Genomic DNA, 19,227 nt, shown 5'->3' on the forward strand with positions numbered 1-19,227 from the left:
CACATCTCCCTGCATTGCACTTTCTCTGTATAGCACTGTATTCTACATTCTGTTTTCTTTTTACTACCTCAGTGTAATTATGTTTGGCATAGTCTGTCTGGATGGCACGCAAAACAAAAGCTTTTTGCTGTATCTTGGTACCTGTGACATAAATAATAAACCACTACTACAGCAGGTAAATGTGACAGTAATAAACCAATACCCTTTGATTCACCCCTCTCTGCAACTCTCTGCATTCTTCTAATTCATGCCTCTTGCACATCCCCAGATTTCATTCGTTCACTCTGTTGAGTCTGGAACTCTTGAACACCCTCCCAGATCATCACTGTTTCTCGCTCCCTCTTATGATTTAAGGTGCTCCTAATAATTAAAGTCCTTGGCCACCCTGACTTGATGACAATTTGTATGCCTTGGTTGAATAACATTCCTGTGAAAAAAAAGGCCTGGGATGTTTCACTACATTAGAAGTGCGATAGAAATGCTCCTACTTGTTGGTCTGGTATCGACCTGAAAGCTGGTGAGAGAAAATGGAATTCTCCCTTACTGCCGGAGAGTGGATGGAAGTCGAGTACAACCCTTAAAGATTTCTCCCTTGACTGCAAAGCACAATGGAACCTCTTGTGGCTCTGTACAGAGGTGGAGTCTGCCACTGGCCTCTGGTGCTAGACATGGTGAGAGTATTGTCTTGCATGGAACTATCTCCATGGAAGGTGGCCACAATCGACAATGATGCTCATGCAGGCATTTTGTTCTTTATTGACAGTGTCCTCACGACTCTGCAGCTTCCTTATCTCTCTCCAAAGCTGCTCAGTGCAGAGTTAAGTAAGGGATCTGCAGAAGAGTCAACGTCAAAGTTAATGTCAAAGTCAAGCTTATTGTCATATTCACAAGTACATGTATGCACAGGTGCAATGAAAAACTTGCAGCAGCATCACAGGCACATAGCATCAGATAAGCAGCATTCACAAGATAAATTAAACATCAATTATGCACAATTTTTACAAGAAAGAACACAATTAGAACAAAAAAATGTCAATTTTTGTGGAAAGTGATGGAAGTCATAATGTTGCTGAACCGTCGAGATTAGGGTTCTGCCGGTTAGTTCAAAAATTGAATGGTTGAAGGGAAGTAGCTGTTCTTGAATCTGGTGGTGTGGGACTTCAGCAGACCAATCCAGGGCCATTATATACCCAGGAAGCATTTGCCCTTTTTAATTTTCCATGACTGTGGACAAATGCTGTTCTATCACCCACATTAAAGGGAATGATAGCTATCTCCTAATAAACTCAACAACCATCTATGCGACACTGTAGTATTTTGAATCACAGATAAAATTTGGCCTCAAACATGAACAAAACTCAATCATTCTTACTTTCTAAAGCTCAAGTCTCTTCACTAGCGAATGTTACAGAATTCCGGAATGGCAACACCTCAGAAGAAGACTGTTCACCTTCTTGAGTCTCTGCTGCTGTTCTGCAATAGCAAAATAACTATACCCACTCCTCTGCCTTTTCCCCAACCCCCTGAAATATTTTATCAATCCCCTTTTGAAAGCTATGATTGAATCTGCCTCATCAATCAATGCATTCCAAACGAACATGAGCTCCTCTTGGAGGTTTTCCTCACATCACCATTGGGTCTTTTCCTAATCTCCTTTAACCAGTGCGATCATTTTTTACATGAAAAAAATTGTATTCTGAAATGACAATGTTTTTTAAAAAATGTTGACGCATGGCATCAGATAAGCAGCATTCACAAGAAATACATAAATTAAACATAAATTATGCATAATTTTTACAAGAATGAACATAATTAGAACAAGAAAAAGAAACAAAGTCCATTGTAATGCAAAGTGGACATGATGTTGGTATACTGAGGTAGTGATTAGGGTCGTGCAGCTTGGTTCAAGAACCGAATGGTTGAAGGGAAGTAGCTGTTCTTGAACCTGGTGATGTGGGACTTCAGGTTTCTGTACCTCCTGCCTAATGGTAGCTGTGAGAAGATGGCAAGGCCCGGATAGTGGGGATGGTGGGGTTGAGCTGGTGATTAAAATGGGGGTTATAAAAGGTAAGGAGCAGGACCAGCTGAAGGTTCAAATGTGTGCTGTTGGGTCTAGTACCCAGGTATATTGGGTAGGATGCTTCTTGCCCTAGAAATCGCGTCTTTCTTTCCCAGGCATCACTGGTATTGCCACAAATACGTACAAATCTTGCTGCCAGGAACATGGTAGCATTGCAGAAGTGTTGGCAATACGCATCATGTGGTTACATCTCTTCCAGCAAAGCCCCTTTGTTAAGCAACCCGCAGACTCATTACTGACAACTCCCCTTAACGTTTTGTCCATTTTAGGGAGCCAAGATGCGCGGCCGATTAGGGAGCATGGACAGCTTTGAACGTTGCAACAGCTTGGCATCGGATGCATCCAGGGTGAGTCCTGGGGTCAGTCCATTCTTTGCACTCCCCTTAGCACCCCATCCACCTGTCCCTTTCCTCTCCCAATCCCTTCCCCCACTCTCTTTCTCCCTCCCTCCCTCCCTCCATTCCTGCCCCTCTCTTTCTACCCTGACTGTCTCTTCTCTTCTCACTCCCTCTTGCTCTGCACCTTTCTCCACTTTTCTCTCTCTACCCTTCTCTGTCCCCCTCCCCTCTCTTAACCTTTTTCTCTCTCCCCCTCTCCTCTCTCTCTCTATGTCCCCTTCTCTACCTTTCCTTTGCTCTTCCTATTGTCCTTGCTCTCTCCTTAACTCCACTCTCTTTTACCCTTCTCTCTACCCTTCTCTCCTTCTCCCTCCCTCTCCTGCACTCTCTCTCTCTCCCTCTTTCTCCCCTACCTCTTTTTGCCACCTCACCCTTTCTCTCTCTCTCTCCCACGCTCTTTCACTCTCACTCTCTCACCCTCTCCCTCACCCTCTCCCTCACTCTCTCAGTGTCTCTCTGCCTTTCAATCCCTCTCACTCTCTCTCACGCTTTCTCTCTCATTCTCTTTCTCACCCACTCTCTTACTGTCTCTCACTCTCTCCCTCACTCTGTCTCCCTCTCTCTCTTGCTCTCCCCTCCCCCTTTCTCTCTCCCCTCCCCCTCTTTCTCCCCTCCTCCCGTCTCTCTCCCCTCTCCTCCCCCTCCCTCTCCTCCTCTTCTCCTCCCCCCCTCTCTCTCACACTGTCTCTCTCTCTCATGCCGTCTCTCTCTCTCTCTCTCTCAACACTACTTTGATCTGGGTGGACCAGTGACACTTACAAACGACTCGCTTGGTTTGGATACTTTCCACGGAGCAGGAAGTTAGCAGCTGATATCCAGGGGAAGTGCTGGCGAAAGCAGTTCCAGCTTCAAGGATCGCTTTCAAAACACTGTGCAGTTTCTTATCAGCAAAAAAGAGGAGTGAATGGCTTGTTCCCCTGCACACTTGATGCAGAATACTTGAAATTTAAAGTAACTTATCAGCAGTTTGCAGCAATATTCGTAAATCTTCACTGGATTAAGAGCAGCAGGATATACGAGCTGGTGAGACAGCAGAAATTAGCATACAATGAGTGCTGGGGAGTCCGTTGACAGATTTACAGGGTTTTTGTACCGCTGTCTGTTCCTCTGAGCGGGCAGTGTCATTACTCTTTCTCTCTGACTCACTGTGGTACCTCTGCACAGGACGGTTCCCCAGGGGAGTCCCCTCCTGGTTCTCCGCCAGTCAGTCCTCGGGCGTCCCCTCTCTCGTCGCTGGGCCAGCCCTTTGTGGAGCAGGACCCCGACTCGCCGCTCTTCAGGAGACGGGCGCACACATTCAGCCACCCGCCCTCGAGCAGCAAGCGGAGGATCAGCTTCCCCAATGAGAAGCCACACCACGGCAAGTCGCCCATCGTTCGCCAGCAGTCGGAGATATTACAGAGCAGGTAGGACACCTGGGCGTGCTGGGAGTGGGCAGAGAGGCTCTGCTTTCGGGATGTGAGGATGTATGAAATGTCGATTCCACGTGGGATAGTAGAATCACAGAATCCTTGTGGCATCTAGGCCATTAGGCCCTTCCTATGCTGTCCTGTACTACCTCGTGGTACTTATGTTTGGAATGATCTTGTCTGGCTGGCACACAGACAAAAACATTTCACTGTATCTTGGTACATGCGACAATAATAAACCAATTACCCTTCCCCAAAACGCCGCAAATTATTTTCCCGTAAATTCCCTCTTGAAATCCCTGATGTGTCCGCCTTTAGGGGCAGTGGGTTGCAGGTCATCCTCAGCCTCTGCTGAAAATTTTGTCTTTAAATACGTTCTTACTTTGTTGCCTTGTTTTATAGAACATAGAACGTTACAGCACAGTACAGGCCCTTCGGCCCACAATGTTGTGCCGACATTTTATCCTGCTCTAAGATCTATCTAACCCTCCCCTCCCACATAGCCCCCCCGCCCCCCCCCCCCCCCCCATTTCTCTATCATTGATGTGACTATCTAAGAATCTCTTAAATGTCCCTAATGTATCTGCCCCCACAACCTCTGCCGGCAGTGCGTTCCACACAACCACCGCTCTCTGTGTAAAAAACTTACCCCTGACATCCTCTTTATACCTTCCTCCAATCACCTTAAAATTTTGTCCCCTCGTGTTAGCCATTGTCGCCCTGGGAAAAAAGTCTCTGACTGTCCACTCGATCTATGCCTCTTATCATCTTGTACACCTCTATCAAGTCACCTCTCATCCTCCTTCTCTCCAAAGAGGAAAGCCCTAACTCACTCAACCTATCCTCATAAGACATGCTCTCCAATCCAGGCAGCATTCTGGTAAATCTCCTCTGCACCCTCTCTAAAGCTTCCACATCCTTCCTACAATGAGGCGACCAGAACTGAACACAATACTCCAAGTGTGGTCTAATCAGAGTTTTATAGAGCTGCAACATTACCTCGTGGCTCAATACCCCAACTAATGAAGACTAATGAATTTGTAGAATAGTTTATTTCACAAGGTGCAGTGATGATGGTCTTTCTTAAGCTTACACTGGTTCCTTGGTGACTGAAACAAATTCTTTACTCGCAATAAGCTACCTTTACCAAAAAAAACAGCAGTTGTTAAGTGAGAAAGACTACAAATTAAAAGTGCAGAGGAATCAGTGTATGTGCATACAAACCATATAAAAAGTTTCAAGTGTGGTGACTTTTGTAACCCTTGTAAGGCGATTCCAAGCCACATCTGGACACCCCTGGATGACTTCATCTCATTCATTGGTTCATTCCCACTGACACTGTTTTGTGTGTCTCTGAGTCTTTCTTTGCACTAGTTTGCAGGAATATTAGGAGCTTCAGGTATATTCAGCAATCCAGTAAGTTACTGCTAATATTAGTAACTGTGTGAAAAGCCTTGTGCCTGTCACACACCTCGCATGGGCGCAGTCAGTCTTTGCAAAGGTATGAAGTGATCTCCAGGGATTTTGGAAGGAAGCCCATCAGTAGCACAGAGCCTTAAACTTACTCACAGTGGCAATTACACTCTGACCTCAGTGGTTTTGTAAAAACCATACCCGGCTAGATTAGTCCTTGGAGGACTGTGTCTTTGAAAGGACTGACTAGGTAAATGTCATGTGCTGTGCTTTAACCTGAGATGCTTCAGCAGATTAGCTAATAGCTACTGAGTTGTTGTTCCAAGTGATAAATATTAACCCAAGTGACCAACAAGACTAAAAGAAAATGTCAAATTTGCAATTATAGCACGCTAGCCAGAACTCAATTCAGTTATGTGGGACCATTGTGAAAAATTCCAGACTTAATTCTGATTCATGTATAGATTCAACCAGTCTCAATTAATTGTCTCCTCAGCTCGTTAGGGAAGGTTTTCTCCTCTCATTGCTTCTAATGTAGCTGGAAGCTTGCACTTAATACTACTTGCTCTGGTTTAGATGCAAGAAGATGGTCTTTTCCTCGGTGATTGTTAAATAAGTCCTGACCCCAAAAGGGACAGTGGAACATTACAGATTTCCAGCCAGTGCAGGAAACTGTTTGCCTGTCATGCATTTTTACAGTAAAACGGCTTTCTCTACAGATAAAAGTTTACTGACTGACTCCTTTTTGTCTTTGAATCTCATGTCTGTGGAACAGATTTCCAATCGCATGACTTTTCTTGGAAGCTGAATGTTTATCAATTTGTTTTAATTTCTTTTTGAATGCTTAAAAGTTTCATTATTAATGTTGCATTGCATTTCATGATTTTATTTTAATTTTACGCCTGTACTTATTTTGCTAGGAGCACTGTTGTGCACCAAACTAAAATTGAATCAATGAATGGCAGATAAAAGAAACAATTACTTTGATGGCTAAATTCCATTTTAATATATTGTAGTGGTCCATTCTATGATAATGTTTTCTATGGAACTGCAATGCTTTGGATTTTTATCTATCCTTTTCTCGATGATGTGGTGCTTGTACCACAAGCTCGATTCCGGCTGTTGGATCGAGATAGGAAAATGGAAATTCCCTAAGTTCTAGTCAGCGTTACACTCTGAGACTCGGTGCAGTCACCTGAGGGTTTGTCCGTCATGTAATTTTCCCTCTCTACTGAGTGTCTGGTGAGTCATCTTTGTGTGATTGTATGACTGGAAACTAAGCTAGGCATTCAAAGCATGGTCTGTTCCCATTCCACTTACCAGCTGTCTGTTCTTCGTTCTGCTTTCTGAAGAGAAAAAATCCAGTAAATAATTCCCAACCTCAGCATGAAGATACTCATGAATTATAGAAGGTGACTTTTGAACAACCTGCCTTGATCTTTTTTTTGAACGTTCAGTACCACAGGAGTCTGTGAATATGCGACATTGTGAACTGGATGTTGCTTTTAAGCCCCAGTGCCCTCCAGATGAGCATAGCTAGGGATGTGGAGAGGGAAGATGAAATAGCAGGTACATTCCCTGATCGAGCAAGCATGAGTATGACCTCCCAGGGCAGAATTGGCAAAGATCTGGAAACAGCCTGGCTCCCCAGCCTCTCAGTCAGAAAGTCATTTAGAAAGATCCTAACAGAGAAGGGAAAATAATTTAAAGGATTTTTTTTTACCTTTAGCAATCCCAGGGCAATGCCTATATTCCACGGTTACAAACTGGCATTGCATCACATACATCCAAACTCCTGATTTGTATTCCCAGCTTGGGAGTGCTAAAGACATGGGATTTTCCCCGAGAGGAAATTCTGAAACAATTTATCCACTTAAAAGTAAAAAGCATGATTTCTTGAGCTTGTTCATAGATTAACTATAATCTCCTAATTATTTTCACTGAAAGTTATATAAATATTAATAATAACATTCTAAACATTTCACTGTTTCATAAAATGTTTTGAAAGCAAAAGCGCAAAAAAGCATCAAACAAATCAAATAATATGCTGAATAAATCGTTCAGCAGGACATAAAACTTGAAAAATTTAACGTTTTCAAAAATAAAAGCTAGCGATTCTGACAACTTTTACAAAATTGGCTCCATAAATCACTTCAGGGCAGCATGTGATGTTAGCTTGAATTCATTTCCAAGTGCTCAGTGATCTGACAGACGAGCTGCAGAGAGTTATGATGTCTCGTTAGTTATGCACAACACTTCTGCGACAAAGTGACTCTTGGGTAGTTATCCCTCCTTGAGGCAGAAATGATTTGTGATCAGCCAAGATGCCGCGCAAGCTTCAGTGTGAGTATCTATGAGCCTCTCAGCCATGAAGAGCGGAGGGCCTCTGGTTCTAACTTGACAGTCACATTCAAGCTTCTCAGTAGGAATAATTGGAAGGTGTTCATGAATAAGAAAAAAGGCTGATTTATTTCTTTGGCCAAAAGATGTTCGGGCTAACTGCAGCATCCCCTTCACCATCAGAAGTGAGTTGAGTTAAGATAGCAAAGATCAGGCTTCCTAATGTAGATAGATTTTAAAACCACAATATGCCATTTCATTGGGGTATTCTATATTTTGCTAATTGGGGAATAACCAAGCCTTGTGTATATGGGACATTTTAACACCTGGGACAAGATCACGTGCCAAACAGTCACTGATGTCCTTTGGAGATATTTCCCTAGTTAGTTCTTGATGACCTTGTTCCTCACACCTTTGCCCACTGTAGAAATCTGGACACAGAGTCAGAGTTGAGTGAGTGCTTCACTGTCAAAAGTGCCACCCTTTGAAATTCAGAGACATCAGGCCAAGGTCCTGGAGGCATGGAAAAATGTAAAGAAAAATTGGGGAGTGATTGGTTCATCCCTGAATGAACAGCACTAAACATGGAGTGGATTGTGTGATCATTATCACGTTGCTATCCACACAAACTGGGATGCTTCCAGAGGTGAAAGTAACTTAAATTTCTTACCAGTATGGTTGTATCACTAACAGTGCTGATTTAACCTGTGTGGACTGACTGTATTGACCACCTTCTGACTGGGATTCCAAATCAGCCCATATGAGCTTACTTTCACCTCCAATTGGTGCATTGCCAATCCTCTACTACTGACTACACTTCAAAAAGTGCTTCGTTGACTGTGCAATTTTGGAACACCCTTGGGTTATTAAAGATGCAATAAAATGCAGACCTGTGCTTTGTCATCAGTGAAAGATGCCCCAAACTCCTGGACAAATTGCTGCTCAGAAACCCCGTGAAACAAATATTCAACACCTGAGCAAGCATCTGTCATACTGTTCTGCCTTTTTGACTGCAATTCAATTCCACTGTCGTTGGATTAGAAACTACCCTTAAAATTCTGACACTGAGAGACTCCAACTTTGTTGCATTGCCCTCCCACGTTCACTTTACTAAAGCCATTTTCTTTGATCCCAGGATCATAAAATTGCAAAGCAAACAGACCATAAATACTACATAATTACCCAACCTTCTTCGGGTCAGCCTTGAGTCACAGGAGTGGAGGACCGAATCTCTCTGCTCTGTGCATCATTGGAGTCTCTAAAAATATCTGTTGAAAAATAATAATTTATAGATCTATTAAAAAGACGGTGAATGAAGGCTGTTTGACTGATTGTCAGGAATTATCCAAATAGAGAGAACAATCTGACTAGTGTGGAGGGTGGTGCAGATGGAAAGGTCCATTGACTACTGGTAGAAGAGTAGGAGCTAGTGTGATGGAGACAGGGAGGTTATGTGATGTCATGTCCAGGAATACATCCAACCAAAAGCTTTGATTCGTGGAAACTATTGACCAATCCTGACCCCAGGCATTTATGCAGTTAATTCTGACTGTTTTGTCTGGCACCAGACTAAAAGGACCCACTTGTTATTGTTGGGACAGTTTGCAGAATGCTAATACAGTAAAATCCAATAATCTGTCATCCGACTTTTCGGAAATTCTGATGGCTCAGCGTAAGATAAGATAAGATATCTTTATTAGTCACATGTACATCGAAACACACTGAAATGCTTCTTTTTTGTGTAGAGTGTTCTGGGGGCAGCCCGCAAGTGTCGCCACGCTTCTAGCGCCAACACAGCATGCCCACAACTTCCTAACCTGTACGTCTTTGGAATGTGGGAGGAAACCGGAGCACCCGGAGGAAGCCCACGCAGTCACGGGGAGGACGTACAAACTCCTTCCAGACAGTGACCGGAATTGAACTCACTGCACTGCCGTGCCTGCCCACTAGGTGCTGATTCCCATGCTTTCTTTCACTCACTGGTGCCCCGGTTCCCATGCTCTCTTCCACACGTCAGAGCCTTGGTTTCTGTGCTCCTTTCCACGAACTGAGGCCCCGGTTCCCACATTCCCTTCCCACTAACCAGGGCCCCAATTCCTGTGCTCTCTTCTATACACTGGGGCCCTGGTTCCGACACTCCCTTCCAACTCACTGGGGCCCCTTTTCCCTTGAAACTCACCTAGTTCTGTCTCCCACACTCCCTCAAAACTTACCAGTGCCTTGTTTCCTGTACTCCCTTTACACTTAGCCAAATTCACTGAGAGGTTTATTATTCTACTGTGTAACATCTAAAAGATGTGGGTTAAAAATGTGTTGGAGTATTCATAAAAATAACATCCAATCGTCTGGAAAACCTACTAATCCAGCACCACCAAAATCCCAAACTTGCCACATTAACAGCGCATTGCTGTATGTAAGCAACTTTGTAATATCGGAAATGCAGCAGCCAATTTACACAATGTAAACTCAAATAAACAGCAGCCACCAAATTATTTAGTAGGATTGACAAATTTTGGCCAGAACACTGAGGGGAACTCCCTTGCTTAATTTTTTACATTCAATAAAGAGAACAGATAACGTCTTAAGTAAATATATGATCTGAAAAGTGGCACCTCTGACAGTGCAGCATTCCCACTGTACTGCTGGGCTTAATTATACTGCTGGGTTAGAACTTGGATCCCCAGCCATTTGGCTTAGAAGCAAGAGTGCTGTTCACTGACATGCCGCTGATGCAGTCAAATGAGAGAGAAAGTGTGTGTGAAAGAGAGAGAGATCCATGGGAGAGAAAGAGAGGAGGGAGAGAGAGAGGTGAAGTGAAGGGGGGGAGAGAGAGAGAGAAGAGAGAAAGGGGCAAAGGGAGAGAGAGAGAAAGAGAGAGACAGAATTGTAAAAGCAACAGAGGCTTACCTGTCCTTATTGGGTTAACTTGCTGGAAATAACATCCTTTTTTTAATACAAAAGATTGTCAAATTGAATTATAAATGTTGCTGACAAAAGGCAGATTAATGTTCAGGATGGGTTTCCTCAGTCAGGACTCAGATCATTAACCCAAAACGAGAATCTCTTGTCTGGCAGATCAGTTGTTTATTACCGTTTTTTTCTGCACCCTCTTGGGGAACTTGTGCGGTTTCCTCTTTCCAGAAGGGACCCTTTCCATTCGGTGAAACTGTTGCTTCTCACCTCCACGATGCGACTGTTGAAATTTTTTTCTTTCTTGTCTCTTGTGTTTTCCCATCTTCTCCGTTCTGCCCTCGCGCAGCCCCATCAACATCGTGAGACGCAGTCGTTGTGACTCTGAGAGCGAATCCACTTCCAGCAGCCTCCCTGCCTCCCTGTCCACCCCTTCTTTCCTGAAGTCCTTTTACACCAATTCGGGCAGGCTGCTGCACCTGCAGTCGGACAGTGGGAGCCCCAAGAGGTGAGAGTGGCCGGCAGCCTGTTTGCAAAGTCTGGCCTTAATACCGCAGCTGTTCCTGGTCTGCCTGACTAACTGATGCGCTTGTGGCTCCACCAGATGTTTGTCACTGTCTCTTTGATGCTCTAATAGTTGTGGCCTGTGGCGAATTAATGTTTCTGAGTCTGTTGCAGCAGGCTGACACTTGGTAACTGCTTTCGCTTCAGTGTAAACTGCACAAGGAGCAACTCGTCCTGAGTCAACTGCCCCACACGTACAATGCGGCAATGGCTGAATGTTACGTTCCCTGTTTCTGAAATCCTGCTCCAAGTCCACGGAACCAAATTTCAGAGGCAGCGCACAACTTGCAGACACCAATGAGCAACCCAGGACGAGTTTCTACTTGCACAGGTCATCACCAATCACGATTGAGTATGGGGAAGAATTTCACCAATTAACAGCTAATATATCACCTGCAGAGGATTCCACTTGAATGTGATAGATTTTTGATCGGAGAAGCCATTGAGGGTTGTGGAAAGCAAGGTTGGGAGAAGATGAGTCACGATCCAGTGTAATTTATTGACATGCAAAGCCTGAAGTACCTTAAAAAACAAGGGTCACCATGCCAAGCACACCAATGTAACTTAATATTGTCAGTCTTAATATCATTGCTTCAGTTAATAATGTCCTTGATACTGGCACCAGCTATTTATGTTAAAATCCTTGTTTTGTTCTGTAGACTCAACATTTATGATTTTAATGCAGTTGTTTCCCAGTGGAAATCATTCTTTGGTGTATACAGAAAAAAATCTTTTGAAGTGGATTGGAACAAGGCAGCAGATTTACTTATAATCCTTTAACAGAAAAATAGTTTCATTTGATATTTGAGGCGGGTGAGAATCTAGCTTAAAGTTGCAAGGTTTCTTCAAGCGTTGTAGGTTCTTTCTCATCTGACTTGAAACTAAATGGGCAACACAGTTAGAAACAAGGGTGCATGTTGTAACAAGCTTGTTCCCGGTAAATAGAAGCCTTGAGGCACAGCATACCAGTGTGGGGTATTCACTGGCAGTGAATTCCTGCTCTCCACCAGAGGGAGACGCTGAACAGAGGTGAACGTCTCCAGGGAGAAGGTGAGTCCATTAGGTCTATACATAGAACATAGAACAGTACAGCACAGTACGGGCCCTTCAGCCCACCATGTAGTGCTGACCTATATAAACCTTATCCCCCTCTCTACTTCACCTCCCATTACCCTTTATTTTTCTTTCGTCTGTGTGCCTATCTCCATCTTGTATGACTCTTTCGTATCGGCCCCTACCACCACCCCCGGCAGTGTGTTCCAGACACCCACCACTCTCTGTGTAAAGAACCTACCTCTGACATCTCCCCTGACCTTTCCTCCATGCACCTTAAACGGGTGACCTCTAGTATTGGCTATTGCCACCCTGGGGAAAAGATGCTGGTGGTCTACTCTGTCTATGCCTCTCATAATCTTATATACCTCTATCAAGTCTCCTCTCCCCCTCTGTCGCTCCAAAGAGATAAGCCTTAACTCGCTCAACCTCTCGTAAGATATGCTGTCCAATTCAGGTAGCATCCTTGTAAATCTCCTCTGCACCCTCTCCTATAATGTGGTGACCAGAACTGAACACAATAATCCAAGTGTGACCTAACCAGAGTCTTATAGAGCTGCAACATTAACTCTCGGCTCTTGAACTCAATCCCCCGGCTAATGAAGGCCAACACACCATATGCCATCTTAACCACCCTATCCACTTGTGTGGCAGCTTTGAGGGATCTATGTACTTGGATCCCAAGATCCCTCTATTCCTCCACACTGCTAAGAATCCTGCCATTAACCATGTACTCTGCCTTCAAATTCGTTCTTCCAAAGTGTATCACTTCACAGTTCTCCAGATTGAACTCCATCTGCCACTTCTCTGCCCAGCTCTGCATCCTATCTAAATCCTGTTGCAACCAACGACAACCTTCTGCACTATCTACTGTACCACCAACCTTTGTGTCATCTGCAAACTTACCAACCCAGCCTTTCATTTCCTCATCCAAATCATTTATAAAAATCACAAAGAGCAGGGGTCCCAGAACAGATCCCTGCGGAACACCACTAGTCACCGACCTCCAGGTCAAATACTCCCCTTCTACAACCACCCTCTGCCTTCTGTGGGCGCCAATTTCGAATCCACACAGCCAATTTTCCATGGATCCCACACCTCATGACTATCTGAATGGGTCTACCGTGGGGAACCTTGTCAAACGCCTTGCTAAAATCCACGTATACCACATCCACAACATTACCTTCATCAATTTGTCTTGTCATTTCCTCAAAAATCTCTGTTAGGCTCGTGAGGCATGACCTGTCCTTCACAAAGCCACGTTGACTATCCCTAATAAGACTATGCTTCTCCAAATGCTTGTAAATCCTGTTCCTAAGAATCCCCTCCAATAGTTTGCCCACCACTGATGTAAGACTCACTGGTCTATAATTCCCAGGATTATCCCTTTTACCTTTCTTGAACACTGGAACAATGTTTGCCATCTTCCAGTCCTCCGAAACCGCTCCTGTGGCCAGTGAGGACTCAAAGACCATCGTTAATGCTCCAGCAATCTCTTCCCTCACTTCCCATAGTAGCCTGGGGTATGTCCTGTCCAACCCTGGGGACATCTATCCTAATGCTTTTTAGTAGCTCCAACACTGCTTCTTTCTTAACCTCGACATGCTCCAGCACATTTGCCTGTTCTACGCTAACCTCACATTTGTCTAAGTCCCTCTCCCTGGTGAATACTGAAGCAAAATATTCATTTAAGACCGCCCTGACCTCCTTCATGTGCAGTATACATTTTACCCCCTTATCCCTGAGTGGTCCTACCCTCACCCTAGTCATCCGCTTGTTCTTCACATACATGTAGAACGCCTTAGGGTTTTCCTTAACCCTACTTGCCAAAGCCTTCTCATGTCTCCTTCTAGCTCTCCTAAGTCCTTTCTTAAGTTTCTTCCTGGATACCTTATAACTCTCAACAGCCCTATCTGATTTTTGCTTCCTAAACCTTAAATATGCCTCCTTCTTCCTCTTGACTAAACCTTCCAGCTCTCTTGTTAACCATGGTTCCTTCATCCTACCATCCTTTCCTTCTCTCAGTGGGACAAACCTATCTAGAACCCCACGTAAGAGGTCCCTAAACAACCTCCACATTTCTGCAGTGCATTTAACAGATAACATCTGTTCCCAGTCTACTCCCCCAAGTTCTTGCCTAATACCATTGTAATTTGCCCTCCCCCAATTAAAACCTTTCCCATAATGTCTGCTGCTATCTTTGTCCATGCCTATGCCAAAGGTCAGGGAGTTGTGGTCACTATCCCCAAAATGCTCACCCACTGAGAGGTCTTTCACCTGACCAGGTTCATTGCCTAATACCAGATCCAGCATGGCCTCTCCTCTAGTCAACCTGTCTACATACTGTGTCAGGAATCCTTCCTGTACACACCAACAAATTCTGCCCTATCTAAACCTTTTGCACTAAGGAGGTGCCAATCAATATTAAGGAAGTTGAAGTCACCCATGACAACAACCCTGTTATTTTTGCACCTTTCCAAAAACTGGCTATTTAACTGCTCCTCGGAGTCCGATGGCTATTTGGGGGCCTATAGGATGCTCCCAATAGAGTGATCGCTCCCTTCCTGTTTCTGACTTCCACCCACACTGACTCAATAGATGATCCTTCTGTGATGTCCTCCCTTCCTACAGCTGTGATATTACCTCTGATTAGCAATGCCACCCCTTCTACCCACTTCCCTATCCCTTTTGAAACACCTAAACCCTGGAACCTCAAGGAGCCACTCCTGCCTTGAGACAGCCAAGTCTCTGTAATGGCCATAATATCGTAATTCCATGTACTGATCCGTGCTCTAAGTTCATCACCCTTATCCTTAACACTTCTCGCATTTTGGTAAACACATTTGAACCCCTCTAACTGATAGCATTTATGCCCCGTTCCCTGCCTATCCTTCCTCACCTTCTCTGTACACATTGCATCTACTTCTACACCAACTGATGCACCTTCTCATCTAACACTTCAGTTCCCATCCCCCTGCCAACCTAGTTTAAGCCCTCCCCAACAGCTCTAGCCAACCTGCCCGCAAAGATCTTCGTCCCTCTCCAGTTCAGGTGTAACCCCTCCCTTTTGTTCAGGTCATACCTACCGCAGAGGAGATCCCAATGATCCACAAATCTGAGCACCTGCCCCCTGCACCAACTCTTCAGCCACTCATTAGTCTGCCGTATCTTCCTATTCTTTCCCTCCCTGGCGCGTGGCACAGGCAGCAATCCATAGAGTACTATGCTTGAGGTCCTGCTTTTTAGCTTCCTTCCTAACTCCCAATACTCGCTCTTCAGGACCTCATCCCTTATTTTACCTATGTCGTTGGTGCCAATGTGGACCACGACTTCTGGCTCCTCCCCCTCCCCCTTAAGAATGCTGTGCACTCAATCCGAGGCGTCCCTGACCCTGGCACCCGAGAGGCAACATACCATCCGGGAGTCTCGTTCTTGTCCACAGAATCTCCTGTCTGTCCCCCTAATCAAAGAATCCCCTATCACTATCGCACTACTGTTCCACAACACCCCCCACCGCTTCCCTTCTGAGCCACAGAGCCAGACTCCACACCAGAGACCTGGCTGCTGTGGCTCTCCACCAGTGATTCATCTCCCCCAACAGCATCCAAAACAATATACTTGTTATCAAGGGGAACGGTCACAAGGGTATCCTGTACCGACTGCCTATTCCTTCTCCTTCCTCTAATGGTCACCCAACTACCTACATCCTGCACCCTAGATGTAATTGCCTCCTGGTGCTGCATACCACTGAATGTAATTGGCACTCGGTGGAAAACATGATTGGCCTTCCCTCAGTGAGGGAACCAGTTTATTGATGCTGCCCTTGTATAAAGGGTGAATGATTCTCGTTTGTGAAATACTAAACAAAGGGAAAACTGGTTGTAAAATTCAACATTCTGATTGCACAGAAGTCCAGTTGCCTCTCCATTTGGAGACAGATTCTCTGGAGGTTGGCTTAGAATGGACTTTGCTGGGAATTAAGAGCAACCAGTCTTCTTCCCTTCTTGGCAGGGAGAGCGAGGGTAAGGAAGTTCAAGGGAGGAAAATAACTCAAATAGGACGAATTTTCACCCTGATTACAAGGATAAGGATGAAAGGAATGTTAAGACTTTGAAAACTGATGACCAGTAATGGGAGAATGGAACTGTGGACAGCTTTGTTTACTTCGCTGAGCAAGGACATCAATGACTTGTAACATGAGCTGGAAGGATGTGCTTGGATCTTCTGTGCTGGTTTTAAACATTTGTTTATTTTTATTAATCCTTTCTGTCATCTGCACTGATTGCAGAATTGTCCAGTGAAACCCTTCGAATGATTTACTGATATGGATGACATCTTGGGTCCTGTCAAAGCACATTTAGGAGTGGAGGAATCACTGCTCGACTTGATTAGAGATGAAACGTTTGGGTAAAGGAACCAGAGCTTTCAGTGTTGTCTGTGAACATCCATCCAATTCTGGTTACTTAGCACCACACCGCCTGTCATTGAAGAGTGAGGAACCCAGGGAACTGGTGTCTGAGAAGCCACATTTGGCTTATTTTAGGATATGTGGAAAAATACGACACACCCTTTGGATGCAGGCTGTTTTTCTGCATTTGCTGTTAAAAGTACTTGATCTTGAGAAAGGAATAAACATCACCCCACTGTTTCGTTACGTGGATGAGGTAGGGGTAGGGGTTCAAGGCCAAGGACTGATGGGATTCTTCTGATCCTCTGGTCCGCCCCCTTTATTGTCCCCCTTTCCCACCTTCCCCCCAGCAACCCTTCACCCATCTTTGTGCCCTTTCCTCCTTCACACTCCCCTCCCTCCATCTTGCTCCATCTGTGTTTATTTTTCTTCCTCTCTCTCTTTGGCTGCCTCCATCTGTTATTCACCTGCCACAGTCTTCCAACTCCACCCCCCTCCCCTCCCCTACCTGGCACAACCTGCCTGTCATCTTACACCCCTCCTCAGTCCACCAATCACCTCAGGATTCTTTCTCACCACTCCCCTTCTGCTCCATCTACCAGCCAACTCTCCTCTCCACTCTCAGTCCTGATGCAAGGTTTGACCGAAAACGTTGACAATTCCTTTCCTCTCACAGATCCTGCTCGACTGGCTGAGTTCCTCCAGCAGGTTGTTTGTTGACTGATGGGAATTATTTGGTGTGGGTCCTGTCACTTGTGTGAACAGAGTTTCAGGAGAATCCCTGGTCTTTGGGCTACTCTGAAGGTCATGTGGTGGGACAGCTACTTGCCTAACCTTGAGCAAAAATGGGGTCTTTTCTGGAGCAGAGCATTGTCCAAACACTTCAGCCACAGCTTAGGGGTTTGGGAAAGAATTGGGATGGATGGGGGCAAGAGCAAATGCTGGCAGTTGTACTGAGTGTTATGTTTGTTGTAGCCATTCTAATGGCAGCTGGCACAATGAAGCTATTACAGGGAGCTCATACTGTAAGTAGAAGAAGGAGTAGTCCATTTAGTCCCTGGCACTGTCTCTGCCGCTCAATAAGGTCATGACTGAACTGTCACCTCCGTGCCATTTTCCTACACTGAGCCCATAGTGCTTGATTGGGAGCTTAGTTGACCCTGCACTTGGCTGGGGATCCAGTGACAAAAGGCTGCGGCCAACGAGGAGGAAGAACGTTGTGGTGACAAGGAGATAAACCAGGTGTGCGCCCTTACGCAAAGTGTAAAACTCCTGACTTTGAGGCTGAGATTCTGTTGCCATCTTCAGGAGGTATACAGGGGTCAACTAAATAGAGGAAGGGTTTCTACCTCAAACAGTGATGCCTGTCCATCCTGACTGTAACAGGGGAATGAGTAAATCTTGATCAGAAGTAAGGCAAAGCCGTATCCCATACTTGCACCCTAGGGCTTAACAAGCTTGGGTAAAGACTTGCTGAGATCCCCTCCAGCCCTGAGAGGCACCACTTGAAGCATTGGATGTGACCGCGGCAGTTCTCTCTCGGCATTTGCTGAATAGGGATGGCGGTCACCGAGGCAGCAGGAGGAGCAGGGTATGGCTAACCCAGATGCTCTCGCTCTTTGACCACGGGACTGGCAGTCCCAGATGCAAAAGAGACCCTGGTTCCTTGAGAAACCAAATCCAATTCCAATTCCACCTTGTGTTTCTCCCCTTTGAATTGTGGAGCTGGTGCAGGGAGCATCCAAACACTGAGGAATGTCACTGCAAGACATTTCACAGCGCATCTGTCATTTGAATGGGGCTACCCACATTAAGACAGATGCATCTTTCCTCTCCCAGCACTTGGAAAACCCTGGTATTATGGGCGAGCTGACAGTACTCCCATTCTTGTGACATCTCTTTATCTAAGCAGGATATCGCTCATCCTTTGTACAACGTCAAGGACTTATAAAAGGTAACTACTTTGCAGCAGATGACAGGGATTCCCCATGTCAGGCATCACGGTGAGCTTGGCGTATGGCCACATCAGTGCTGTGTTATGGATGATCCTTTGTGGCTGCCAGAGCACTATGACAGTAATTTATGTTTAAAACTTTGTAGAACTTTATTTATACAGCATGGTAACATGCCCTTCCATCCCAACAAGCCCACGCTGCCCAATCACACCCATGTTACCCTACTAACCCCTGCGTCTTTTGAATGTGGGAGGAAACCCATGCAGAACATATAAACTCCTTACAGACAGCGGCGGGAATTGAACCCCAATCACTGGCACTGTAATAGCGTTATGCTAACCGCTACGCTATCGTGCCGCCCCAAAAAAATCAGCCATGATTGAATGGTGGAGCAGACTTGATGGGCTGAATGGCCTATTTCTGTTCCTATATCTTATCGTCTTATGTTAATGGGGACATCATTAACGTATAACGGATGGTTAACCTACCAGTGTGCATGTCCTTGTGACATGGGAGGAAACTGGAGCACCCAGGGGAAACATACAGTCACAGGGAGAATGTGCAAACTCCACACAGACAGCACCCGAGGGCAGGATCGAACCCGGGTCTCTGGAGCTGTGGGGCAGTGGCTCTACCAGCTGTGCCTTATGTTCTCCTTCCAGCCCCTGCTCAAATTCTACCAGCCTAGCAGGAGTTT

General features: G+C 45.3%; 1 protein-coding gene across 3 annotated transcripts in view; it reads left to right on the top strand.

Annotated features, from left to right (window-relative positions):
• The window catches only part of tbc1d4 (TBC1 domain family, member 4), a 259,728-nt gene that overhangs the window by 194,068 nt on the left and 46,433 nt on the right, over positions 1–19,227 (top strand). For 2 of the 3 annotated variants that reach the window (XM_052025561.1, XM_052025559.1), the window contains 3 exons: positions 2,350–2,427; positions 3,643–3,884; positions 10,900–11,058. In XM_052025561.1, coding sequence (XP_051881521.1) covers positions 2,350–2,427; positions 3,643–3,884; positions 10,900–11,058 — 479 coding nt within the window. The remainder of the gene's footprint in view (positions 1–2,349; positions 2,428–3,642; positions 3,885–10,899; positions 11,059–19,227) is intronic. The other variant, XM_052025562.1, reaches the window with a different exon arrangement.

The sequence above is a fragment of the Pristis pectinata genome, chromosome 11 (assembly GCF_009764475.1).
Source record: "Pristis pectinata isolate sPriPec2 chromosome 11, sPriPec2.1.pri, whole genome shotgun sequence".
Classification (NCBI taxonomy): Eukaryota; Metazoa; Chordata; class Chondrichthyes; order Rhinopristiformes; family Pristidae; genus Pristis; species Pristis pectinata.